The sequence below is a fragment of the Rhineura floridana genome, chromosome 2 (genome assembly GCF_030035675.1).
Source record: "Rhineura floridana isolate rRhiFlo1 chromosome 2, rRhiFlo1.hap2, whole genome shotgun sequence".
Taxonomy (NCBI): domain Eukaryota; kingdom Metazoa; phylum Chordata; class Lepidosauria; order Squamata; family Rhineuridae; genus Rhineura; species Rhineura floridana.
This window is the reverse complement of record NC_084481.1, coordinates 182,873,605-182,900,619: the sequence shown is the minus strand read 5'-3', so window position 1 is coordinate 182,900,619 and position 27,015 is coordinate 182,873,605. Positions and strand designations below refer to the sequence as shown.

The 27,015-nt window shown below is 42.6% G+C and overlaps 1 protein-coding gene across 4 annotated transcripts in view; it reads left to right on the top strand.

Moving 5' to 3' along the window:
* Nucleotides 1-26,533, top strand: part of STRN3 (striatin 3) — an 85,170-nt gene extending 58,637 nt beyond the window's left edge. For 2 of the 4 annotated variants that reach the window (XM_061611583.1, XM_061611584.1), the window contains 10 exons: nucleotides 2,490-2,630; nucleotides 11,946-12,079; nucleotides 12,715-12,890; nucleotides 12,994-13,041; nucleotides 21,024-21,145; nucleotides 21,510-21,677; nucleotides 22,209-22,349; nucleotides 24,603-24,710; nucleotides 25,271-25,357; nucleotides 25,451-26,533. In XM_061611583.1, coding sequence (XP_061467567.1) covers nucleotides 2,490-2,630; nucleotides 11,946-12,079; nucleotides 12,715-12,890; nucleotides 12,994-13,041; nucleotides 21,024-21,145; nucleotides 21,510-21,677; nucleotides 22,209-22,349; nucleotides 24,603-24,710; nucleotides 25,271-25,357; nucleotides 25,451-25,620 — 1,295 coding nt within the window. In that variant the 3' untranslated portion in view covers nucleotides 25,621-26,533. The remainder of the gene's footprint in view (nucleotides 1-2,489; nucleotides 2,631-11,945; nucleotides 12,080-12,714; nucleotides 12,891-12,993; nucleotides 13,042-21,023; nucleotides 21,146-21,509; nucleotides 21,678-22,208; nucleotides 22,350-24,602; nucleotides 24,711-25,270; nucleotides 25,358-25,450) is intronic. The other 2 variants (XM_061611585.1, XM_061611586.1) reach the window with 1 other exon arrangement.
* Nucleotides 26,534-27,015: the final 482 nt, after the last annotated feature.

Here is a 27,015-nt window from a genome sequence, read left to right as displayed (position 1 = left end):
ACTTGTTGCACATGTATAACATGTTGTTCTCAGGCAAGAAAACAAACATTGCACACATCTTGCAGGTCACCACCACTGGAGTGTCCTTCCTGTCCATAGTCTACTGCCTTTTGTTTGTTTGTTTCTACTTGTATTGGAACGGGCTGTGCTTTGTCCTGTCCTCCTTTACAGTAAATATGAGAGAGTCTGCTGACTGGCAGCAGCTCTTCAGGTTTCTCTCCAACTCTACCTGGAGATAGTGGGGATTGAATTTGGGACCTTCAGCACCCAAGGCAGATGCTCTACCACTAGCACTTCCCCTTCCATGTATATTGATTTCAGTGTGACAAGTACAGAGTTGTTGGCTCTTGGATTGTAGAAGATATTAATTCACACTCCTCTTCTTGCCAATTTACAGTACACTGTAGGAATTTAAGAGAGCATTCAGATATACCACAACTCCAGGTGAGGACTACACCACTGTGTAACACATTTTAGAACCATGGCAGTTATGGAGCTGATGTCATGGAACACAGTAATCTCTATTTTTACCCATACCCCACCCGATCTCTTTGTTAGACAGAATTACTTGATAAAGTGAAGCGTACTTCAAATCCTTTGAAACTAGCATTTAGGATGTGGTTGACCATCCCCCAATTCTACTCCTTAAAGTTCCTTCCCTGTATTGCCAGCATTCTTGCATGTGTCTCTTGACAAAAAACTGAAGTTGGCAGCCCCCATAATTCTGTGCTCTGTGTGTTAGATTCACAGCACAGATTTATGATTACTTAAGGTCCTGGCTTTAAATGCTTATAATGAGCTATTTGTGGATTTGACTTGCTCATTTAAAAATATTTGGTCTAGTAACTAAATGGTGAATTATCTTTTATCACTTAAATATACTTGCAATAGTATGTGTTGTACTCCTCTCCCCACTCCTACCTGTTTAAAGCACAGTTTAATGGACTCACTCAGGATATACATTTCAAAACAGAAATATAACCACTGCAAGTAAGAAGAAAGTTGTTCATTTGTTCCTTTAATGATGGTTTGCTCCCTGAGAGTGAGAGTGGTCTGAAGATATACCAAACTCTTGTATCGCTGACGCTGAGTCGATCTAGTCCTGTGGCTGCCTTGTAGGGAAACTGCCTCAGAACAATATGTAGACATACTATATTCCCCTTGACAATAATTGGCACGGTGTTACTTTATCTTCATTGTTCTGCTTTCACTAGATAGTTAGCAATTGACATGACTTTATTTTAGAACTGCTTCTCAAGCATTGCATCCAGTCTTTGACAGTATAATTTTAAGGATTTCCCCCGGGTATTTTAGATAGCCTTTTGATCTTTTCCCCCTTCCCTCCCTGACAGCATGGTAATTGCCTTAATTTAGGTCAGAAAATTTTCTCTGAATGTAATGCCTCCAGTTGTTAGTAGGATTTTTTTTCATTAGTTATACTTTATGTACTTAGATACATAAGTCTGTAGTATAGCTTGCTTAAGGTGGTATGTAACATATTTACCTAATTGTTGTACGCTAGAGTGCTCTGAGCTGTTATGGATTTACTCTAGACTGATATTAGCACTGTATAGATATTAGGAACTTTTTGAGGAGAGTAACTTCTTGTGTTTGCTTTTTCTTTCACTTTGTGTAGCATAACTGCATCTATTGTAATACCAGGACATAGTATTTTGTTTTGTGGTGAAACTTGGATCAGTAGGGATCTTGCAGTGCAAGTTAAAGTTTACTGGGAGAGATCATTTTTGCTCCTGTAATGAAGGGATAGCAGTTACCTGGCTAGCAATGAAAGAAGAACACTTGCTTGATGGTTCTGTTAGCCATAAATAGACTGAGGAGATTCCACCTCCTACATTTCTACGATAATCTACAATTCTTGTTTAGTAGATTTTGGTTTCGTTGTAGTTTACAGCACTTTACAGACCAGAATACTATTTTCAAGTCAGCTTTACAGATATGAAAATTAATTTATACTACTGAAAGCTTTTTTAAAAATGTGCATATATGAATATTTTTAAATAGCCCAATTACCTATTTAAAAACAAAAAGGGGGAAAGTTGAGTTTGTTGCCTCCCAACCACCTATTCATCTGTAATGTTGTCCCTTCTTTTGGTAAGCAAACCTTGTGCTTTCTTAGTGGTGTTAGCTTTTAATAAAAATATTGGGGATTTTTATCAATATATAGTTAATTGTTCAAGGATTATATTCTTGAGATCTTTCATGGGGAGTTCAAACATTCAAGCTTCACTTCTGTCTTAAGCACAACACATAGCAATTACACCAAGCACAAGCTTGAATCACTTTTTTAAAAAAGATTTTAATTCATTTTCAAACACCATTATGCCAAAATACATATTCTGCTCCACTGTATGTCTTAGAATGAGATTACATTCAAACAATAATATGGATTAGGAAACTGGGCATGTAAATGGCTGTCAAGTCAAGCGGTAGCAATCAAATGAATCTTTGCTGCTGACATTAATTTTCAGGGGTCAACAGAGCTAAACTGCACGACATGATAGCTGATCTGGGCGATGATGAGCTACCCCACATCCCTTCAGGAGTCATTAATCAATCTAGGTCACCCTCTTCTAGAATGACTGATCATGAAGGTGCAAGAGCAGAGGAAGGTACAATAAATTCACCTACTTGTTTTATTTTTAGAAGGTTTTATTTTAAAACCCCACTTGTTTAGCCCCTCTGGACCTTATGCTAACATTAAAATGCCATTGTTGCCCACAACTTGGCCCTGTGAAAGACTACCACTTTACATTCTTTAACTTTATAACAGAAATCAATACCCAGACTTTGTGTATGTTAAGTTAAATTACAAAACTTAATAATTGAACAGTGGTTAGTAGCAAAAACTAAGGAACAATTAAAAAGATAGTTGCTGATTTCTAAACTAATCCCTTCAGTTTAGTTTTATTCATTTTAGTACATTTAGAATGCCTTTTAAAAAATCTGTCCTTGACCAAAACATATTGCACCAGTACTGAGTGGAACTGATCTGTGATCTGCTTACCATCTGAAAGAAAATGCTGCTGCCTCATCATTTTAGCAGTCAGTTTTTTTAGAAAATTATTTTGTAATCTGAAAAAAATGTTGGTAATCAAAACATGCATTGATGTTGATCAGCTTTCAACATTAATCCCATATCTACTCCTAAAAACTTCCTTGAAAGAAAGCAAACAGGTCTGTTTTAAAAGTGAAAAATTGGATTTTCCTTGATGTTCATGGGTTGGCCATGCAAAACCCTTAATGTATGGTGTTTGGAGGGGGAAGCCATGGAATTCATAATAAATCTGTGGAGAAAGATATTCACATATAGTTTTCAAAATTATTCCGTGCTAATGCAGTGTTAACTATTTTTTGGCCTGGTTCCTTTAGTATCAGCAAAAGTTGTTTGTGCAGTATTGGACCCCAGAAAGTACATTATGGAAATCAAGCATTATCAGTGTTAATCTAAAGATACACAGCACTACCTTCAAGCAACTCTCCATCCTGATCTTTTTAAACTCTTTTTTTCAGGAGACAAACCATTAGGAGGAGGTGGTCATTTTTTTGAATTGCAGCTGGTCGGATCTGTTTTTGATATATAGTGAGAATGGATATATGACCTCATTCTTTCACTAGAGTGCAGCAATCATGCACCTTCTGTTGGAATTTTATTTTTCAGCAAGTTGCATAATGTGGTAAATAGCATGTTGTTTTGCCCTTTGCCTTCCTTCCCCGTGCTAGTTATAGTTACAGTATAGTTATACTGTAGTTATAGTAATGGCCAAGGTGGATTTTTTAAAATTTGCCTTTTTTTTAACTGTATGCTCTGTATGTATCTGATTCTCCTGGTTACTATAGTACTTTGTTCCTTTGTTTCTGGTGAGCTTCAGTACCAGGAAAATACAGACTTGACAAAAAAAGAGTTCTGATATTGTAGATATTTTATGTAGATATTTTACATAATCATGTTAAAAACAAGTAATTACAGTGAAATTATTTGATCTAAATATAAAATGTGCATATTTTGAGGACTACTTTTTCCAGTGTTTGGAAGTAGAGAAAAGTAGGTAGGATAAGTAGCCTGACATCTGCTTTAAAAGTAAAGATACAAACAAAATTAAAATTGATAATGTCCATGCAAATATAAGTTGGTTCAAAAAGCAAATTAGATTTTCTTCAAGGAAAACAGATGTTCCTTTGAAAATTCTAAATACATTGGAAATGGACCATTGGTCTCACCTGAAGGGTGATTTTCATAGGAGGACTGCCATCAAGCGGGTTATAGCTCTACCTATCGTCCGAAGGCAAGAATGTTTTGAAGTCAAGACTAGGGGCGTCAGGCCCCTCCCACTCTCCAGTTCATTCGCAGCGAGTCCAAAGAAATATCTAAAAATGCAGGAAAAAAGGCCAACGGGCCTACCAGCAAGAACATAACACAATAGCAATATTCATAATAATATGACTCTAACATAGCGATATAACAGTAATAGCAGTCTTGACTTCACTAGTAAAACAAAATATAATAGCGTAACAATAAAATATGAAAAACCCCAAAATATATCTAGGTATCCTCCAATTGGGAGGGTCGTGATGGCAGTCCTCCTATGAAAATCACCCTTCAGGTGAGACCAATGGTCCATTTTCCATAGGAGGACTGCCATCAAGCGGGATGTACCAAAGCAGTCCATATCAGGGAGGGACCACCCACATCCTAATCATCATTAAGAACCTGTTGCAACACTCGTCTGCCAAAAGAGGCATCAGCAGAGGCATAACGATCTATTTTGTAATGCCTTATAAACGAGTGTGGGGTAGACCAAACAGCAGCTCTGCAGATATCAGCAACAGGAGCGTTGGTAGCGAAAGCAGCCGTAGTGGCCGCTGAACTAGTCGAATGAGCCGTTATGCTAGCTGGAACTGGAAGCTTAAGAGACTCATAAGCTAAGGCAATACATGCGCGCAACCAGCGGGATAAGGTGGAACTAGCTACTTTATGCCCCATAGAACGTGGATGAAAGGATACAAATAAAGACTCGGATCGTCGTATATCCTGGGTCCTAGACAGTTAGGTCTTGAGAGCCCTCCGAACATCCAACAAATGCCAAGCCTTCTCGAGAGGATGGGTAGGATTCGTACAGAAGGAAGGCAAAACAATGTCCTGGTTGCAATGGAAAACTGAATCGACCTTGGGACGGAAGGAAGGATCAGTCTTCAGTACAACAGAATTCTTGTGGAAGACACAGAGATGGCGGGCAGAAGACAATGCGCCTAGTTCCGAAACTCGTCTCGCAGAGGTGATTGCGATCAGGAACAAGACCTTGAATGACAGGAGACGTAAAGGCACAGTCCTAAGGGGTTCGAACGGAGGACGTTGTAAAGCCTCCAGGACCTTCGACAAGCTCCATGAGGGGAAAATGATGGACTACAGCCGGTGAGCATAGAGTGGCTCCCCTCAGAAAGCGTTTGATAAACTGGTGTGAGGCAATAGTGGCACCGGTGGAAGACACTGAAAGAATGGATGACAGAGTAGATGCATGTCTACGTAAGGTGTTGGGTCTAAGTCCCATCATGAGACCCCTATGAAGATATTGCAGCACCTGTAGTATTGTGGCCTGGGAAGGATCGAGGTGCTAGATTGACACCATCTGGAGAATGCCACCCAAGTATGTTGATATATACGAGTGGTAGATGGTCTTCTCGAAGCCAAGATAATATCAATAACAGCGTCAGACAGGCCAGCAGATCTCAAATGTCCCCGTTCAAAAGCCACACTGTTAGGTTGAGCCAAGTGGGATCCTGATGCCATACTGGGCCCTGGGATAGGAGGTCTGGCCTGACTGGGAGTGTCCAAGGGTCCGTCACCGCCATTGCAAGGAGATCCGAGAACCACAGTCGACGGGGCCAATATGGTGCTATCAGAACCAGCTGTGCCCTCTCGCGCCGCGCCTTTCTCAAGGTTCTGGCTAACAGTGGAATTGGAGGGAAGGCATACAATAGGCCATCCGGCCACGGTAGTGAGAGAGCATCCACGGTTTCCGCTGTCGTGTCCAGGTATCGTGCGAAGTACCTGGGTAGCTGGCAATTGCGACTGGAGGCAAACAAGTCGACTGAGAAGACGCCAAACCAACGCTGGAGAAGATGGAAAATGGTTGGATGAAGTTTCCATTCTCCCAGAAAGACCTGTTGTCTGCTGAGCCAGTCTGCTGTCACATTCCAAATTCCTCTGAGATGTTCTGCTTTCAAGGATTGCAGATATTGTTCTGCCCAGTCGAAGATGAGGCAAGCTAGGCTCTGCAGAAAACGGGACCTGGTTCCTCCTTGTCTGTTTAAATGTGATTTCGTACATGTGTTGTCCATACGAATGAGAAAATGGTCCAAGGGGAACAGAGACTGAAAATGGAGCAGAGCTAAGTGGACAGCCTTCAGTTCTAGCCAATTGATGCTCTGAGTCTGCTCTACTGCGGTCCAAATTTCCTGAACAAACTGGGAGTTGCAGTGGGCTCCCCAGCCGAGGAGACTGGCATCTGTGGTGATAACAGTCCTGCGGGGTTCTTTGAACGGAGTGCCCCAGGTAAGATGCTGGACCCGCGTCCACCAGCGGAATCAAAGACGCAGTGTGGGGCTCAAGGGAATTATGCGATGATTTGAGCTGGCAATGTCCTGCTGAAACGGCAACAAAGCCCGCTGAAGATGGTGAGTATGAGCTCGAGCCCATGGCACAATATGGATGGTGGATACCAACATTCCGAGAGCCCTGGCTAGAAGCATGACATCTGCAGTTGCTTGGCGCAGCAGAGATCCTGCGATGTCTGTAATAGCAGTTATGCGGTCTGGAGACAGGAACACTGTCGCCTGCTGGGTGTCTAACATCGCCCCTAGATGTTGTAGGCGTTGGGTTGGTTGGAGATGGCTTTTGTCGAAATTGACTAGCCAGCCGTAGGCCTGCAAGACATGAAGCGTGAGCATTATATGGCAATGAGCCAGGGCCTTGGAACTCGCCCGTATTAACAGATCGTCCAAGTAGGGGTAGATGTGGACCCCTTGAAGCCAGAGGTAAGCCACTAGTATGAGTAGCACCTTGGTAAATACTCTTGGGGCAGATGAGAGGCCGAACGGCATTGCTCGATATTGAAAATGCTGAGGGCCGAAAGCAAACCGAAGAAATTTTCTGTGGGCTATGCAAATAGGCACATGGAGATACGCTTCCTTTAGGTCGATAGAAGCCAGGAAGTCTCCTTCGTGAAGGCTTTCTGTAATGGAGTGGAGGGATTCCATTTTGAACCTGCGATACTTTACAAAATGGTTGAGGAACTTGAGGTCCAACACCGCCCTCCATGACAGATCTCGTTTGGGCACAGGAAATAGGAGGGAGTACACCCCTTCCGACCTCTTTGTGGTAGGGACTGGCTCTATCGCCGCTATGTCCAAGAGGTGCTGTATGGCTGTCTGCATGATGCCATGCTTGTCCGGTGCCCTGGGACACGGGGAGGGATAAAATTTGTCTGGTGGGGTAGCCCAAAACTCTATTGCATAGCCATAACAAAAAAGATCTCTGATCCAGGTGACCTGGGTCAGATGCAGCCAATGGTCTCCAAAAAGAAGAAGTCTACCCCCAACCGGTATCGCGTCAGTACTGTCTGTGCTGGTGAGACCCTCCCCTATATGAGGACGTTGAAGTACCTCTGCGCCCTTGGTACTGACCTCTGCCTGGGAAACGTCTGTTCCAGGTTCCCCTGGAGGGACGAAAATCATAGTTTCGGAAATCGCAGCCTCGTCCCCTGGGCCGCGTTCCTTGAAAGGGCTGGGTCGTGCGGTATGAGGTGAAGCGTCTGAAAGGCCTGAGATCAATGTTCCTGACCGTAGCCAAGACAGGCTTTCGTGCATCCTTGGGGTCCACAAGCACAGCCTTTAGGGCTTCCTCACCGAAGAGTAATGAGCCAGAATAGGGTGCCCTTGATAAATTAACTCTGGCTGTAGAGTCCGCTTGCCAGTGACGAAGCCAGAGGGTCCGTCGGGCGACTACCTGAGCTGCCATAGCTCGTTCTCCCAGCTGATTAGCGTCCAGGGTGGCATGAGCCACAAACGCAGCCGTCTTACGTAATTTCACCAATGATCTCCTGAGAGAGGCAGGATCGGGATTAGGATCGTCTAAGAGGTCATCCAGCCTCATCATCGCCGCCCTGGAAAAGATGGAAGCTGATGCAGAAGCTCGCACGGCGAAGGCGGTGGCCTCATGGTTTTTGCGTAAAGCAAAGTCCAGCCTCCGCTCAGTGGCGTCCTTTAAGTGTGACTCTCCTTCCCTCGGCAAAAGGGACCTAGAAACTAGACTGGAGATAGGCTCGTCAATGCCAGGGACGCCCAGTTTGCTAGTAAATTCCGGAGCCAGAGAGTAAAGCTTGTCCGCAAGGGTGTTAAAACGGCGTGTTTGCAATGTGTGAGACCATTCTTCATAGGTCAGCTTAGCAATAGGGTCCGGCACCGGAAGGTAGTGCTCCGCAGGGGTGGGAGATTTCAGGACTCTGGCCCCCTTAATGGCGGGAGTGGCAGCTGCAGGTTGTGCAGATTGTAGACCAAGGGTGTTCAGTACTCTGCGAGCGAGGGGCTGATAATCGGAAGGATCAAACAGACGGTATGAGTTATCTTCTGCTTGCGAATGGTGGGTCCTCCCCACAAGAGACGTCATCGACAAACCTGCCTCTGGCAATGTCAAAAGGATTTGGAGAACCTGATGGACTTGCCTCATTGTGAATATATTGACCCAGATCACCGTGTTGTCTGCTTACACTCTGCTGAGGTACGGCAGTGACTTGTGCCTGTGCCTGTGCTTGAGAGAAGAACGACAGCATGTCTTGTAGTTGCGATAGGAACTCATGAGACAGTTGCGGCCCTGGTGTGGAGGATGGTTGTGTTTGCAGAGGCAAAGAGATGGATGGGTCAGCAGGCTGAGAAGAAGAACGTGCCCTCAGTGGAAATACAGGAGGATAGTCAGCTGCTGTCTGGTTAGGAAACCCTGCAAAGTCCTCCTCGGAGGACGCAGTCGGAGAATTAAACAGAGATGTTAATGGTTCCTGGCCAGCCGCCTCAGAAACCGGTACAGAAATGTAGCGTGCCCTCTTGGTTAATCCGTGGCTGGATATATGCTTAGTTTTGGCAACCGCTTTCATGTGCTTGTGCTTGGTTGCCTTAGATTGTTTAGGCTTGGTCGCCTGAGCTGTCGCTGGCTGTTCCGCCATCATATATTCCGGAGGGGTTCAGTACACGGCCACGGGTGGGGCAGAATGTACAGACCCAAATAGGCTCAGTACACGGCCACGGATGGGGCAGAATGTACTGGCTCAGATGGCGAAGTACACGGCCACGGATGGGGCAGAATGTACAGATTCAGCAGCGTTGGTACACGGCCACGGATGGGGCAGAATGTACAAATTTAACAGCGTTGGTACACGGCCACGGATGGGGCAGAATGTACAGATTCACAGCCTTGGTACACGGCCACGGATGGGGCAGAATGTACAGTTCAGACAGCTCTGATACAGAAGTAACAGCGTTAGTACACGGCCACAGATGGGGCAGAATGTACAGTTCAGACAGCTCTGATACAGTAGTAACAGCATTAGTACACGGCCATGGATGGGGCAGAATGTACAGTTCAAACAGCCTGGTACACGGCCACGGATGGGGCAGAATGTACTGGTAGAGACAGTCACAGCTGAGAAATACAGGATCAAATATTTGGAGTAGGCAGCATCAGTAGCGAATAAGCAGCAGTAGCAGAGCAGTAGAGGCACTTGTGTGGGACTACAGTCCCATCTGCAGCACACACAGCCGAGGAGGTCACACTGTGGAGGCAAATTGAAGCCTTTGGCTCTGCTATCCACAGCCCTTGTACTAGATCCCTTTATCAGTACTAAATACTCTAAACAGAAAAAGCGGGGGGAAAGAGACAAACAAAATGGCGCCTGTGAAAAGAGCGGGAGAAATTTTTAATCAAAAATGGCGGAGGCGAAGAAGGAGCAATGGCGGACACTGAGGAACACCTGCTGGGGTGACCGTAAATAAATAAATGGGAGAGAAAATGGCCTGAAATACGTTTTACAGCCGCGGAGCCAAAAGGCGCACTCACGGCTTTAAATTCAGGCAGGAGAGACTTTGTCAAGAGGCAGGACAGCCAGCGAAAATAATGCGCAGCCGCGGACCCCAAGAGACCGTTGCGGCGAGATTTTAAAAGCCGCGGAACGAGTCGGGGAAGTCCGAGCAGTCCAAATAATCAGGAAAGAGAGCCGCAGCCGCAGGCTCGTAGAGGGGGAATCGATGGAACCGCCTCAGAAAAATGCTGCGCCAGTAAGCGGGAAGGCGGCAACGAAGGGAATGAAAATAAATGGGCCGCAGCAGCAGGCTCCTGGGGTATGCGAGAGGCCGTAAAGGCACGAGAAAAAACGGCGGAACGGAGCAGGGAGCTGCAGCCACAAGCTCCTGGGGAAAGGCTGCGTCCGCCACCTGAAGGAGAGGGAACCGCAGCCGCGGTCTCTCCGATACTCTGTTAGGTTATGTACTGGGGAAAGAAACACGGGCAAGGGAGAACCCCCCCCCAAAAGAAATTCCCCAGGGATAATAACAAATAGTTTTAAGCAAGACAAGACAGGGAAGGAAACGTACAGGACTACTCACACAAACCTCCCACCCTGTCGCACAAGAACACAAAAACACAAAAGACTTAGCTAGAAGCTACAATATCAACAATATCAGACTTGTTCGGTACGAAGGCAAGAATGAACTGGAGAGTGGGAGGGGCCTGACGCCCCTAGTCTTGACTTCAAAATATTCTTGCCTTCAGACGATTGGTGGAGCTATAACCAGCTTGATGGCAGTCCTATGGAAAAGAGCCAATTCACTACTTTTGAGCATTCTGTTGGAAAAGTAAAGTAGAAATGAGTGAGAAAATATGGAGGTGAAACCAATGCTGCTGTTGCGTTTGCAGAAGAGCTTTTGATTCAGCAGAGGCATTTGCTAGCAGTTTTCTCTGATCCCCCTTCCCCTTTCAGCCCCCTAGACCATCTTCCATGCTGTTCTGGTGGGTCCCCCACTCCTCTGAAACAGATTTTTTACTGTGCAGGAGGTTGCAGCAGGAAGGGAAAATCTCCGAAAAATTACATTCCTTTCTCTTACTCTAGGTGGGTGCCTCTCCTGGATTTAAAGCCATTCCATTTTTATTGGGTTTCACCCTCTGTTTGCCTTTAACTGAGTAAAGGCATCTTAGTCTTAACTCTTCAGAAGAAAATACAGGTAGTATATTTGCCCTATTAGAACAAAAACAAAAATTGCTTTACAAACAATTATTATCCCGTGCTGGCATACTAGTGGGCCTAGTGCTCAAAGCCAGGAACATAGTTGCCTCTCAGGAACTTTTAACCACTGCCATTCCCAGAAGAGATACCATTTATATTCCTGCCTTTCACTTGAGGCTATTACGTTGTGTTTAGAATTATAATTTGAATATTCCTATTAGATTTTCAGTGAAAGGCTATTTGAGAATGGGGAAAAAGACACATTTTATTTTGAATAATAGTGCATAATAGGATGTTTGAAAAGGTGAGTATTAAATTAAACTGAAACAGCTCTAATGCGATTTTTCTTTCTTGCTTCTGGTCATTAGTAATCAGTAAAACAGGTCAGTAAAATAAATACGATGCTCAGAATGGGCATTGACTTTTGGACACCTAAACGAAACTTTTATTGCATTATGCTTTCAGATGTTAGTGATCACAAATATGGAAGAGGTGATTTGTTAGCAGCTATTGTATAAATGTACATGTGCTAGTGCAAAATATACCTCTTTTTAATGCAAAATAGCATTTTGTGAATTGTTGAGCTTTAATTCTTGGTTGTTAAAATCTTATTAATTGTTAATCTCCAAATCTTAATAAACTTATTTCTGTTTCTTATAGCTGAGCCAATAACGTTTCCATCTGGAGGGGGCAAGTCATTTATTATGGGTTCAGATGACGTCTTATTAAGTGTACTGGGCCTTGGGGACCTTGCAGACTTGACTGTTGCTAATGATGCAGATTACAGTTACGATGTAAGTAGAATTTTATTTTAAAATTGATCAAACAATAGTAGATTCTTAATGTTTCAAATAATATAGGGTCTACAACTATGCATCATGTATATCATTTCATATAATTATTAAAAATATGTCTTTTAATTTAAATGTGTTAATGACACACACATGCACATAGAAAATAAGAATGATTCAGAGGTATGGTATATTGTGGTGTAACAAATATAGGAATTCAGGAAGAAGGAATGTGGAGACTTGTTAAGGTCTGCCATACATCCTCAGGAATTTATCTGCAAATATTAGTGCTAGAGAAGTATTTTTTAAAAATGAAAGGCTGATAGTCATTGCTGGTCCTACTCGGAGTAGACCCATTGAAGTTAATAGACCTGTCTAACTTAGGTTCATTAATTTCAGTGGTTCTACTCTGAGTAGGATTTAGTTGAATACAACCCAACGTTCTAGCTATCAGAATTCTGATAAAAATATAAGAATTGGTGCCAAAGGTCATTTTTCTGCTTTGCAGCGCAATCCATTTATTGAACGTATGCTTCAGTTTGTTTTCTGTGATATACATGGCAATGAAAAACCCAGAGCAGAAAAGCATATAGCTCTGTGCTTCTCTTATTTGTTAATGTTATGCATTCTTATTTTAGCTGCCAGCCAACAAAGATGCCTTTCGGAAAACATGGAATCCTAAGTATACGCTACGCAGCCATTTTGATGGAGTGCGGGCATTAGCTTTTCATCCTATAGAGCCTGTGCTGGTTACAGCCTCTGAGGACCATACTCTAAAACTCTGGAACTTACAAAAAACAGTTCCTGCCAAAAAGCAAGTATTTACTGTCAGAGTTCTTGTATTCTGGTATCTGAAGTTTATTATTTGGGGAGATCAATCATGTTCACCTATTTCTTTCTGGCATCGTTTTTTTTAGGAGTGCCTCTTTAGATGTGGAACCTATCTACACGTTTAGAGCCCATATGTAAGTATTTCCATATTCAATGGGTGATAGTGTTAGTCATACTCTGAGTAGATCCCTTGAAATCATTGGGTCTACTCTAAATATGACTGACATTGAATATCACCCGCTATTTTCCCAAATACTGTGCCAGTGGCACAAAGAAAATGTTATATATTTTGTTTAATAGTTGTTGCTTTGCGCTTTGAGCTTGCTTTTGATTTCTTTGAACTTTATGACAAAACAATGATGTTCCAAATGTGTTCATAACTGTTCAATGCTGTTTTAAGATACTACTTTCTCTATACTGAACATATAACATAGCTATTTGCCTAAAAAAGCTGGTCATCCAATGCAAAGACATATTTGTAGAGGGGAAAATGGCAGAGAATTATACTTTCAAGTATAAAAACCGATAAAAAAAATTAGCATTTACATAAATTGTATTAAAAATTCCCAGAGTGGTTCGCAAGTAATGTAAAATACACAAACAAATAGTAGTAGGATAAAACAATACTTTTTAAAACCCTAAAACCATATTGTGCACTAAATGATGATACATTCAGTAGATTGTTCAACAGATCAAAAGGCCTGGAGATCCAAATTACAACAATAGCATCAGGAGAACCAGAAGGCCTTGGTGAAAAGAATTGTAGCAACAGACATTTCTTACCTATCTCAAGTTGGAAATATTGGAAAGACAGCTGAACACTTAGGAACAGAGCATAGAAATAGAACAAGTTGTTGCTGTTGCTGTTGTTGTTTATATTCCACCCTTCCTCCCAGTAGGAGCCCAGGGCAGCAAAAAAACACACTATAAAACATCATAAAAACAGACTTTAAAATATATCTTAAAAAACATGTTTTAAAGCATCTTTTTTTTTAAAAAAAAAAGCTTTTAAAAAATCTTAAAAAGCAATTCTAGCACAGGCGCAGACTAGAATAAGGTATCAAGAGGCTTGTTGAAAGAGGAAGGTCTTCAGTAGGCGCAGAAAAGATAACAGAGATGGCGCCTGTCTAATATTTAAGGGTAGGGAGTTCCACAGGGTAGGTGCCGCCACACTAAAGGTCCGTTTCCTATGTTGTGCAGAACAGACCCTCTGATAAGATGGTATCTGCAGGAAGCCCTCACCTGCAGGTCGCAGTGAGGCTTGTTGAAAGAGGAAGGTCTTCAGTAGGCACTGAAAAGATAACAGAGATGGCTCCTGTCTAATATTTAAGGGGAGGGAATTCCAAAGGGTAGGTGCCACTACACTAAAGATTTGCTTCCTATGTTGTGCGGAATGGATCTCTTGATAATATGGCATCTGCAGGAGGTCCTCACCTGCAGAGTGTAGTGATTGACTGGGTATATAAGGGGAAAGACTATCTTTCAGATGTCATGGTCCCAAACTTTATAAGGCTTTGTACTCCAAAACCAGAACCTTGAACTTAGCCTGGTAGCTAGTGGGCAGCCAGTGCAATGCTTTCAGCAGCAGGGTGACATGTTGGCGATACCCTGCCCTAGTGAGCAACCTTGCCGCAGCATTTTGCACTAGGTGCAGCTTCAGGACCATCCTCAAGGGCAGCCCCACATAGAGTGCATTACAGTAATCCAACCTGGAGGTTATCAGTGCATGGACAACAGTGGTTAGACTATTCCAGTCCAGAAATGGCCACAGTTGTCTTATCACCAGAAGCTGATAAAAGGCATTCCTAGCGACTGGAGTCACCTGGGCCTCTAGCGTGAAAGATGGATCCAGCAGCATCCCCAGACTACAAAACTGCTCTTTCAGAAAGAATACAACCCCATCCAAAGCAGGCAGCTGACCAATTATCCAAACTCGGGAACCACCAACCCACAGTGCCTCATCCAGCCCACCACTGAGTCCAGGCAGCAGTCCAGGGCTTACACAGCCTCTCCCAATTCAGATGTTACAGAGAAATAGAACTAGGTATCATCAGCGTACTGCTGACACCTCACCCCAAATGATCGCTCCCAAGGGCTTCATATAGATGTCAAACAGCATGGGGGACAAGATGGTACCCTGTAGCATCCCAGAGCACAACTGCTAGGGGTCTGAAAGACAACTGCTAGGGGACCAAAAGATGATATTCTCTGAAAACAACCCTAGAGATAGGATCGGAACCACTGTAAAACAGTACCTCCAATACCCATCTCACCAAGTCGGCCCAGAAGGATACCATGATCAATGGTATCAAAAGCTGCCGAGAGTTCAAATAATAATAACAGATTACGATGGTCCACCCCCAGAGACTAAAGGAATCCACAGGATTCCTGAACGCCCTGGGAGAGTTCCCAGTAGATAGAACAGTTGACCCTGTTGAAGCCTTTGTCATTGTGGAACAGTGAAGGCATCGGGCTCTTGACACGGTTGCCCCTGAGCGCTTTCTCCGGCATTGTGGAGCCCGGTTTGCACCTTGGTACACCAGTGAGCTACAGGTGGTGAAACAGGCTGGATGACAGCTACAGCGCAAGTGGTGAAAGAAGTGCTGTGAGGCTGATTGGGCATGAGTAAAACATCATAACCGTGCCTACTGTGTGGTGGTGAGGGCGGTGAAGAAGGTCCACTTCTCTGCCTCCATCACATCCTCAAGTAGCTGTCCAGTGGAGAACATAAGAACATAAGAAGAGCCTGCTGGATCAGGCCAGTGGCCCATCTAGTCCAGCATCCTGTTCTCACAGTGGCCAACCAGGTGCCTGGGGGAAGCCCGCAAGCAGGACCCGAGTGCAAGAACACTCTCCCCTCCTGAGGCTTCCGGCAACTGGTTTTCAGAGCATGCTGCCTCTGACTAGGGTGGCAGAGCACAGCCATCATGGCTAGTAGCCATTGATAGCCCTGTCCTCCATGAATTTGTCTAATCTTCTTTTAAAGCCATCCAAGCTGGTGGCCATTACTGCATCTTGTGGGAGCAAATTCCATAGTTTAACTATGTGCTGAGTAAAGCAGTACTTCCTTTTGTCTGTCCTGAATCTTCCAACATTCAGCTTCTTTGAATGTCCACGAGTTCTAGTATTATGAGAGAGGGAGAAGAACTTTTCTCTATCCACTTTCTCAATGCCATGCATAATTTTATACACTTCTATCATGTCTCCTCTGACCCGCCTTTTCTCTAAACTAAAAAGCCCCAAATGCTGCAACCTTTCCTCGTAAGGGAGTCGCTCCATCCCCTTGATCATTCTGGTTGCCCTCTTCTGAACCTTTTCCAACTCTATAATATACTTTTTGAGATGAGGCGACCAGAACTGTACACAGTATTCCAAATGCGGCCGCACCATAGATTTATACAACGGCATTATGATATTGGCTGTTTTATTTTCAATACCTTTCCTAATTATCGCTAGCATGGAATTTGCCTTTTTCACAGCTGCCGCACAGTGGGTCGACATTTTCATCGTGCTGTCCACTACAACCCCGAGGTCTCTCTCCTGGTCGGTCACCGCCAGTTCAGACCCCATGAGCGTATATGTGAAATTCAGATTTTTTGCTCCAATATGCATAATTTTACACTTATTTATATTGAATTGCATTTGCCATTTTTCCGCCCATTTACTCAGTTTGGAGAGGTCTTTTTGGAGCTCTTCGCAATCCCTTTTTGTTTTAACAACCCTGAACAATTTCGTGTCGTCAGCAAACTTGGCCACCTCACTGCTCACTCCTAATTCTAGGTCATTAATGAACAAGTTGAAAAGTACAGGTCCCAATACCGATCCTTGAGGGACTCCACTTTCTACAGCCCTCCATTGGGAGAACTGTCCGTTTATTCCTACTCTCTGCTTTCTGCTTCTTAACCAATTCCTTATCCACAAGAGGACCTCTCCTCTTATTCCATGACTGCTAAGCTTCCTCAGAAGCCTTTGGTGAGGTACCTTGTCAAACGCTTTTTGAAAGTCTAAGTACACTATGTCCACTGGATCACCTCTATCTATATGCTTGTTGACACTCTCAAAAAATTCTAATAGGTTACTGAGACAGGACTTTCCCTTGCAGAAGCCATGCTGGCTCTGCTTCAGCAAGGCTTGTTCTTCTATGTGGTTAGTTAATCTAGCTTTAATAATACTTTCTACCAGTTTTCCAGGGACAGAAGTTAAGCTAACTGGCCTGTAATTTCCGGGATCCCCTCTGGGTCCCTTTTTGAAGATTGGCGTTACATTTGCCACTTTCCAGTCCTCAGGCACGGAGGAGGACCCGAGGGACAAGTTACATATTTTAGTTAGCAGATCAGCAATTTCACCTTTGAGTTCTTTGAGAACTCTCGGGTGGATGCCATCCGGGCCCGGTGATTTGTCAGTTTTTATATTGTCCATTAAGCTTAGAACTTCCTCTCTCATTACCACTATTTGTCTTAGTTCCTCAGAATCCCTTCCTGCAAATGTTAGTTCAGGTTCAGGGATCTGCCCTATATCTTCCACTGTGAAGACAGATGCAAAGAATTCATTTAGCTTCTCTGCAATCTCCTTATCGTTCTTTAGTACACCTTTGACTCCCTTATCATCCAAGGGTCCAGTTGTCTCCCTAGATGGTCTCCTGCTTTGAATGTATTTATAGAATTTTTTGTTGTTGGTTTTTATGTTCTTAGCAATGTGCTCCTCAAATTCTTTTTTAGCATCCCTTATTGTCTTCTTGCATTTCTTTTGCCAGAGTTTGTGTTCTTTTTTATTTTCTTCATTCGGACAAGACTTCCATTTTCTGAAGGAAGACTTTTTGCCTCTAAGAGCTTCCTTGACTTTGCTCGTTAACCATGCTGGCATCTTCTTGGCCCTGGCGGTACCTTTTCTGATCTGCGGTATGCACTCCAGTTGAGCTTCTAATATAGTGTTTTTAAACAACTTCCAAGCATTTTCGAGTGATGTGACCCTCTGGATTTTGTTTTTCAGCTTTCTTTTTACCAATCCCCTCATTTTTGTGAAGTGTCCTCTTTTGAAGTCAAATGTGACCGTGTTGGATTTTCTTGGCAATTGGCCAGTTACATGTATGTTTAATTTAATAGCACTGTGGTCACTGCTCCCAATCGGTTCAACAACACTTACATCTCGCACCAGGTCCCAGTCCCCACTGAGGATTAAGTCCAGGGTTGCCATCCCTCTGGTGGGTTCCATGACCAACTGATCTAGGGAATAGTCATTTAGAATATCTAGAAACTTTGCTTCTTTGTCATGACTGGAACATATGCAGCCAGTCTATGTCCGGGTAGTTGAAGTCACCCATTACTACCACATTTCCTAGTTTGGATGCTTCCTCAATTTCATATCTCATCTCAAGGTCTCCCTGAGCATTTTGATCAGGGGGACGATAGATCGTTCCCAGTATTAAGTCCCTCCTGGGGCACAGTATCACCACCCACAATGATTCTGTGGAGGAGTCTGCCTCTTTTGGGGTTTCGAGCTTGCTGGATTCAATGCCTTCTTTCACGTATAGAGCGACTCCGCCACCAATACGTCCTTCCCTGTCCTTCCGATATAGTTTATATCCAGGGATAACCGTATCCCACTGGTTTTCTCCATTCCACCAGGTCTCCGTTATGCTCACTATATCAATGCTCTTCTCTAAGACCAAGCACTCCAGTTCTCCCATCTTGGTTCGGAGGCTCCTAGCATTAGCGTACAGGCACTTGTAAGCAGTGTCTCTCTTCAAGTGTCTTTGGCACTTGTGGTTAGGCCGGTGGTAATTTTGCTTTTCTGTATTGTCAGGGGTCTGTTTACATCGACTCCAGGAAATGGAGATTTAGACCCTTCGGAGGCCCACTGTGGATTGTTTGCAAGGCACTTTGAGGGTAAAGTTGCTCGCCTCCGTAGTAGTTTTGATGCCCCATCCACATCTACTCTAGTCCCCAATGAGTTGTCCAGTGCAACGTCTGCTGCAACTTCTTGGGAACAGTTTCAGTTGATGCGGCCTGATAATGTAGACAAGGTGCTTGCGTTGATGTAGACAAGCCTTCTTGGCTTATTAAAGCTTGCTGAGGGGGTTTGACCAAGTGGATCCAGGGTATAGTCAAACCATCATTGCAGGAGGGAGTGGTTCCAGCCGCCTTGAAAGAGGTGGTGATCTGACCACTCCTGAAAAAGCCCACCCTGGACCCATTGGTTTGTGACAACTACCAACCGGTCGCAAATACCCCCTTTTTAGGGAAGGTGATTGAGAGGGTTGTTGCGCAGCAATTGCAGGTACTCTTGGATGAAACAGATTATCTTGACCTGTCCCAGTCTGCATTCAGGCCTGGTTATGGGACTGAATTGGCCTTGGTCGCCCTCATCAGGAGAAGGACAGGGGGAGTGCGACCCTATTATTTTTACTTGATCTCTCAGTGGCTTTTGATACTATTGACCATGGTATCCTTCTGGGCTGACTTGGTGAGATGGGTATCGGAGGCACTGTTTTACAGTGGTTCCAATCCTATCTCCAAGGTTGTTCTCAGAGAATAGCATTGGGTGACTGTCTTTCGGCCCCCTGGCAGTTGTGATGTGGGGTGCCACAGGGTACCATCTTGTCCCCCATGATGTTTAACATCTATATGAAGGCCTTGGGAGCAGTCATCAGGAGATTTGGGGCAAGGTGTCAGTAGTATGCTGACGATACCCAGCTCTATTTCTCCTTAAAATCTGAATCAGGAGAGGCCGTGCAAGCCCCTGACTGCTGCCTGGACTTGGTGGTGGGCTGAATGAGGGCCAATAAACTGAGTCTGAATCCTAGCAAGATGGAGGCACTGTGGGTTGGTGGTTCCCAGGTTTGGATAATTGGTCAGTTGCTTGCTTTGGATGGGGTCATACTCCCTCTGAAAGTGTAGGTTCGTAGTTTTGGTGTACAAAGCCCTATACAGCTTGGGACCAGGATACCTGAAAGACAGTCTTATCCCTTATATACCCGTTGATCACTGGGCTGTGCAGGTGCAGATACCATCTTATCAGGAGGTCCGTTCCGCACAACATAGGAAATGGACCTTTAGTGTGGCGGCACCTACCCTGTGGAATTACTTCTCCTTAAATATTAGACAGGTGCCATCTCTGTTATCTTTTTGGTGCCTATTAAAGACTTCCCTCTTTCAACAAGACTTTTAAGTTGAGACCTATCCCAGTCTGCATCTGTGTTGGAATTGCTTTTTAATATGTTCTTAAACTTTCTTTTTAAAAATGTTTTTAATCTTAGAAGATGTTTCAATACCTTTTTTTAAGTAACGTTTTTGAAGATGTTTTGTTTTAATGTGTTTTAAAGTTCATTTTTATGATGTTTTAATGTTTTTAGTGCTTTTGTTTGCTGCCCTGGGTTCCTGTTGGGAGGAAGGGTGCGATATAAATCTAATAATAATAATAACAACAGGGTTGCACTCCCCCCTCCTCCTGATAAGAATCATCCATCAGGGCAACCAAGGTCGATTCAATCCCATAACCAGGCCTGAACCTATACTGGAATGCATCAAGATAATCTGTTTCATCCAAGAGTTGTTGCCATTGCTGTGCCACAACCCTCTCAATCACCTTCCCTAAAAAGGGGGTATTTGCAACTGGGTGGTGGTAGTTGCAAACCAGTGGGTCCAGAGTGGGCTTTTTCAGTAGCAGTTGGATCACCGCCTCTTTCTTTCAGGGCGGCTGGAACCACTCTGTCCTGCAACAACCAATGATCATACCCTGGATCCACTCAGTCAAACCCCCTCGGCAAGCTTTTATAAGCCAAAAAATACGAACAAGGCATGTTTCTGTTTGTGTTTTTTGGGGGAGAGGGAATATTTAGGAACATAGGAGACTGCCTTATACTGAGCCAGACCCTTGGTCCATCTAGCTCAGTTTTGTCTACACTGACTGGCAGTGGCTCTCCAGGGTTTCAGGCAAGAGTCACTCCCAGTCTTGTCTGGAGGTGCCAGGAATTGAACCTGCAAGGCGGATGCTCTGTCACTGAGATACAGCCCTTGATGCAGAAATAAATGCAAAAGATCTAAGGAAAGTAGTTCTAGAAATAGTATGGAGCTTTTTGTATGCAAGAGGCTCATCTGCTTTTTTGTTTTTAAAACAGTGGACCTGTGTTGTCATTGGCAATTAGTTCCAGTGGAGAGCAGTGTTTCAGTGGTGGAATAGATGCAACAATACAGTGGTGGAACATGCCAAGCCCCAGTGTGGATCCTTATGATACATATGGTAAGCACTCTCTAAATATGTCACAATGTAGTTTAATTGAAGTAACTACTAAGAGGATATAATTCTGCATCTCACAATAAATTGAAAGTTGATCCATACAGATTTACATTACAAGAACCCATGTAATTCTGTTGAGATCTTTGGGTTATTCTCAACTTAGATCTATTACAAACAGATTTACAGTTAAGGTGTGACCTAGATGAGTAAGGACTTTCAGAACTCTTCAGCCAACATGATTATTTTAATTAAATACAATTTTTGCCATTGAAGAACTAGCTAAGTTGATGCTGATTAACAATTCTAAATAAAGTTTTGAACTTTAGTTTAAAATGACTAACTAGTTTTCTTCTCTTTTCTTCTGAAGAGCCAAACGTTCTAGCTGGCACATTAATTGCTCACACGGATGCTGTCTGGGGTCTTGCTTATAGTGGTGTAAAGAATCACTTACTATCTTGCTCAGCAGATGGCAGTATTAGATTATGGAATCCACCAGAGAAAGTGCCCTGCATTTGCACTTACAATGGAAATAGAGGTGAGTTGTTAGGCGTTTTGCTTGTTTAAAAGGTTTTAGTTCAAAAGAAAGGTTTTTTGAAAAAAATAAAAATCTGTAGCTAAGTAACAGTATTTCTGCAAGTTAATCAAAAGTTGATAACAGCTGCTGATGATAGTCTAGGCATTCCTTTAGCTAAGTCTTATAGGGGTTGTTGTTGTTTTTTGCTTTTAAAATAGAAAGTTTATTTATTGAAAAATGTATATATATTTCCTTCCACAGCATTTTGTGTTCTCGTGTAGCTAAAAATAATTCAACCAATAAAATCACAAAATAGTCTAAGAGATATATTGGACTTTTAATTGAAAACGGCAATATAATTTGCTTAAAAATATAGCTTGGTTCTCCGGAATTCAATGCAGTTTTTTAAAAATAAGTACACTGACTTTAATTATTATATAAATAAAGATATTTATCTTTAAGGAAATTATATTCAAGGGCTACATTGGCTGGATAAATTTAGAGGTGTTGTTCTTAACAGAATCCATGTTTTTTCTTTTCTGTCTGCTCCAGAGTATGGAATACCCACATCAGTTGACTTTATAGGTTGTGATCCTGCTCATATGGTGACATCATTTAGCACTGGCAACACAATCATCTATGATTTGGAAACATCCCAGGCACTGGTAATGCTTTCATCACAGACTGATACTGGTAAGCTCAAGAGGTTCTTTATAGCTCTTTTAATCACCTTTGCGACTGGAACTTAATTTTACAAGACAACATTATAATCTAAATATCAGAGTATTTTTTGACAAATGGATCTTTACATCAGTGAAATGTGTACTCATGGGGAGGTCCAGCTAGAGTTGTTTAGTGCTGCCATAGTTTTCGTGTTGCCAGATATATGCCACAATATTATTTATTACATTTTTATTTGTCCCTTCCTCCCAAAGAAGTCCAGGGTGGCAAACATGAGATATAATAAAACAATTAAAAATAAAATAAAAACATATTAAAATACTTAAAAACATTTTAAAATGTCTGAAAACATGTAAAGCAATCGCATACCCTCACAACTAATAATTTCAAGATTGCCAGGATCAGTATCTTTCAGCCATCAAATGCCTGGAATAAGAAGGAATGTTTTTAAGTTCCTCCTGAAATGTGTTAATGAGGTTTACTGTAGTGTTGAATTTGGTTCTGGGAAGCTTGGTTTTACATCCTGACTCAACTGTGTGAACTTACTAGGTGGTCTTGGAAATTGCTGTATCTCATCCTAAGAATTATGGTGAGGATAAACAAAATAAAGGCCACAGTTCACTTGTCAAATTAAAAGTCCTTGATGTGTTTTTGCTGACATGTTTACACAGTCCTCTTCAAGCAAGGATATGGAGGAATTTGTCTAATAATCCTCTGCTTCTTAAAATCTTCACTTAAAGTATTAGAAGTAGCAATTTTATGCCTTCCTTCAGCCACTTCATTGCCCCGTATCCAAGAAATCTTTGCTAAAATATTCTGTGAACTCAATACTAGAACCATAATTAGAGCAATTGTTTGTAACCATGCTTTATTTGAAGTTCTGTGTAAGAATAATAGCAGAGCTATCAAACCCTCCACCTCCCCTTTATGCTGGGCTATGCAGGGATTGTATTGAACAGAGGCATCCCTCTGCTCATCTCTCCAAGTTGAATTGGCCTTCTGCCAGCTGCCATACATGCAGGTTAGCAGGGTGCCTGGTGGCTGTATCACAACCCTATAACGGGCCTCCTGTGGGTGGAAAGGGAGAGAGCTTTTACCAGTGGCTGTTGGACCTGATCCAGACCTAATTGCTGCACCACCGTGAAGCTAACAGAAGGATCAGGCCCAATCATCCTCCCCCCCCCTTCTGCTGCCACAGGCATTGTGGATGGGGGCCTGAATTGCACTCTTCGTATGTAATGATAAACCATAATATGTTCTGTGCCCATAGTATGTCATCTGGCTCAAATGCTCTCTCTTCCCATTCCTTTATGCAGAGGGGAAGAGATTAAAGGCTTCTACTTTAGTTTCTAGCAAACCGCTATTTTGATGAAATTTCTTGCTGCAAACTATTAATTTATTGTTTTTATATCCTGCTGGGAGGCCAGGGTAACAAACAAGTGATAAAACACTAAAAACATCTTAACAAATAAGACAATTCCAATACAGATGCAGGCTGGGATAAAGTATCTACTTTAAAAGCTTGTTGAAAGAGGAAGGTCTTCAGTAGACACTGAAAAGGCAGAGACAGTGGCTGTCTAATATTTAAAATGAGGGGATTCCAAACGGTAGGTGCCACTACACTAAAGGTCCACTTCCTATGTTGTGCGGAACAGACCTCCTGATAAGATGGTATCTGCAGGAGGCCCTCACCTGCAGAGCTCAGAGATCACTTGGCTATATAAAGGGGGAGACAATCTTTCAGATATCCTGGCCTCAAACTGCATAGGGCTTTATATACCAAAACCTGCACCTTTAACTTAGCCCGAAAGCTAACTGGCAGCCAGTGCAATTCTTTCAGCAGCAGGGTAACATGTTGATGATACTCTGCCCCAGTGAGCACATTTTGCACTAGCTGCAGCTTCCAGACCAACCTCAAGGGCAGCCCCACTTAGAGCACATTACAGTAATCCAGCCTGAAGGTTATCAGTACATGGATGACAGCGGTCAGGCTATCCTGGTCCAAGGCTTGCTGTTGCTTGCTTGCATAGCAACAAACCATGCCCCCCTCCCATTTTTCCTTAATTTGAGCCAGTTGGTCTGTAGTTCAAGGTGAATCCAACTTTTGGCACACGCAGATAAGCTCTGAGAAGTAGCTAGAGTAAAGAGTTTTAGCCAAGGGATAACTTGTAGTGTTAAAATGCTTGAAATATAAGCACAAAACATGTTATCTGAGTTCCATTTGATTCTTTCCTCAACTGATTGTTACCTCTATTTCACTCTCAGGTTTACAGCCAAACAATCACATTAATAGGGTAGTAAGTCATCCAACACTCCCTGTAACAATAACAGCTCATGAAGATAGACACATCAAGTTTTTTGACAATAAAACGGGTAAGGAAATGAAAATGCACTTCTTTCCTCCTTTTCTTCAGTACCCTGTCAGTTCCTTTCATCTTTCCCTTGTGTGTGTGCTTGTTCTACTTCTCCTATCCTAGGTCTCCTCCTCCTCTCTGTCCATCTTCCCTTTTCTTTTTCCTGAGACATGTGGGTCTCCTTTCAGCTTTTCCCTCCTAGTCCATAGGTTCCCAAATACTCCTCTGGGCTGCTGTGAGACCACCACAGCTCAGATAGCAGCTGGCAGGGAGTGTATTTTTTGAGCAGCAATGGCAAGCCCATGTTTACGCCCCTCAGCTTGAAGTCAAAGGAAGAGAATACTTGCTTTAAAACTGCTGTTGATTTAAGGGCAAATTTTTATGCTTTGCTGTGGTATTTCTTAAAGCATCTGGCAGACCATCATTGGAAACAGAATGCTGGACTAGATGGACACTTGGGCTGATTCAGCAGAGCAGTTTTTTTCATTCTTACTGTATTTCTGTCAGATGTTGCTTTGAATCTCGACTCTGTCAAAATATGAATCCTTGGTAACTTACATTTTCTGTGCTTGCTGTTAGGTAAAATGATCCATTCTATGGTTGCTCACTTGGACGCTGTGACAAGCTTAGCTGTGGACCCTAATGGAATCTACTTGATGTCTGGAAGTAAGTTAACAATCTCCTGTATTGCCAACAGATCTTGTTGTAGTACATTTTAGTTGTGTCTGAAATCCTGACTCTGTTTTTCTTTTCATTCAGGCCATGACTGTTCTATTAGATTGTGGAATTTGGACAGCAAAACATGTGTGCAAGAAATAACAGCCCATAGAAAAAAGCTGGATGAATCCATTTACGATGTAGCTTTTCATCCATCAAAAGCATATATTGCCAGTGCAGGAGCCGATGCCCTTGCCAAAGTATTTGTGTGACATAACAAAGCAAACCTGCATCCTATGTAGCAGGTTTGCCTGGACAAAAAGAGAGAATGCGTCACTGCCATCACTGAAACAGTTACTGATGAGACACTACATGTGACCAGCCTCAGCAGAGACTGTGTGTTTGGGGCAGATTTAATTTGGTCACATCACGATCTAATGAAGAATGCTGGGCTGATTCATTTAACTGTAATTACTGTATTTTTGAAAGAAAAAAGCAAACCAGTATTTGTAGCCTTGACTGGATATGGACTGAACGTTTGTCTGTTCTTAGGTGTGTCTTTAAACAAACGTGGAGTCAGATCTTATTAAAGACTTTTATTTTGGACTCTGTGCTGCCTTAGGGTTAGGAATGTGGTGCTCTTGTGTGGGGGGCGGGGGGGGGGGAGTGAGCTCCAAGAGTAGCTTTCTTTGCATTAGTATCTTTTGTTGTCAGTCAAATGCCACAGATTCCCCTTTTAAACTTTTATTTTGCTTTAAAGAAAAAGGAATTAACTTAAAATATTTAGCATTAGTTGCACAAAATATTTGGATAAAATTCTAGTTTTTATATGTCTTTTATATATTTAGCCTGTCACAACAGCGCTCAAGATTGTATGGATGATGTTTTTTCTGCATTATAGGACCCTAAACCACAGAGATCTTGCTGGCCCACTGCCCTGTAACCGCATGGTTTCCTTTGTTGCTTAACAAAACTCAGCTGAGTCCTTTCATCAGGATGCTCATTCATCATCATTGCATTCATTACTTGTTTCCTAAAGGACCGTAAAGAATTGTGTAAAAGAAACACAAAGGAACTAAGTACCCCCAACCCTCCCAATGAACTTTTAAAATTAATCTTGGCATCCTATCACTATGTGATATTTTGTACATCTTAACTGTATTTACGAGATTATTTATCAAGGATTACCCATCTGGCTAATGGCCTATTATTTATTTTATTTTTGTTGGTCTTTATAGTCTTTTTATGTAGCATATTAAGGGGCCCTGTATATCTATTATGGCACTCTTTTTGAACAGTCTAAAATAGACTAAAAATGGGACATGTAATAGTTTTAAAAGTTAGACAGACTTTTTTCCAGTTAAGTGTCTGGAGTAAAGTTGATTCCAGAAAGTCATTTCAGAATTTTTGGAGTAAAAATACTTTTACTTGCGGTTCAAATAGAGTGCAAAAATAGTTGAATCAAGAGTCAAAAATTGGCTATGTTTGGAATAGTTATTCTCTGCTTTGATTTTTTTTTTTCAGATGTGCTTCATTTTATGGTGTAACTAAAAGATTTTGTTTGTGTAACTGCATGATTAAGACAATAAAGTATGTTTTCTAGTCTTCCACAAAAATCTTTCTGATCAGTTTGCAAGTTTTGATGAGTTTTGTAAGTTTTCTGTTTT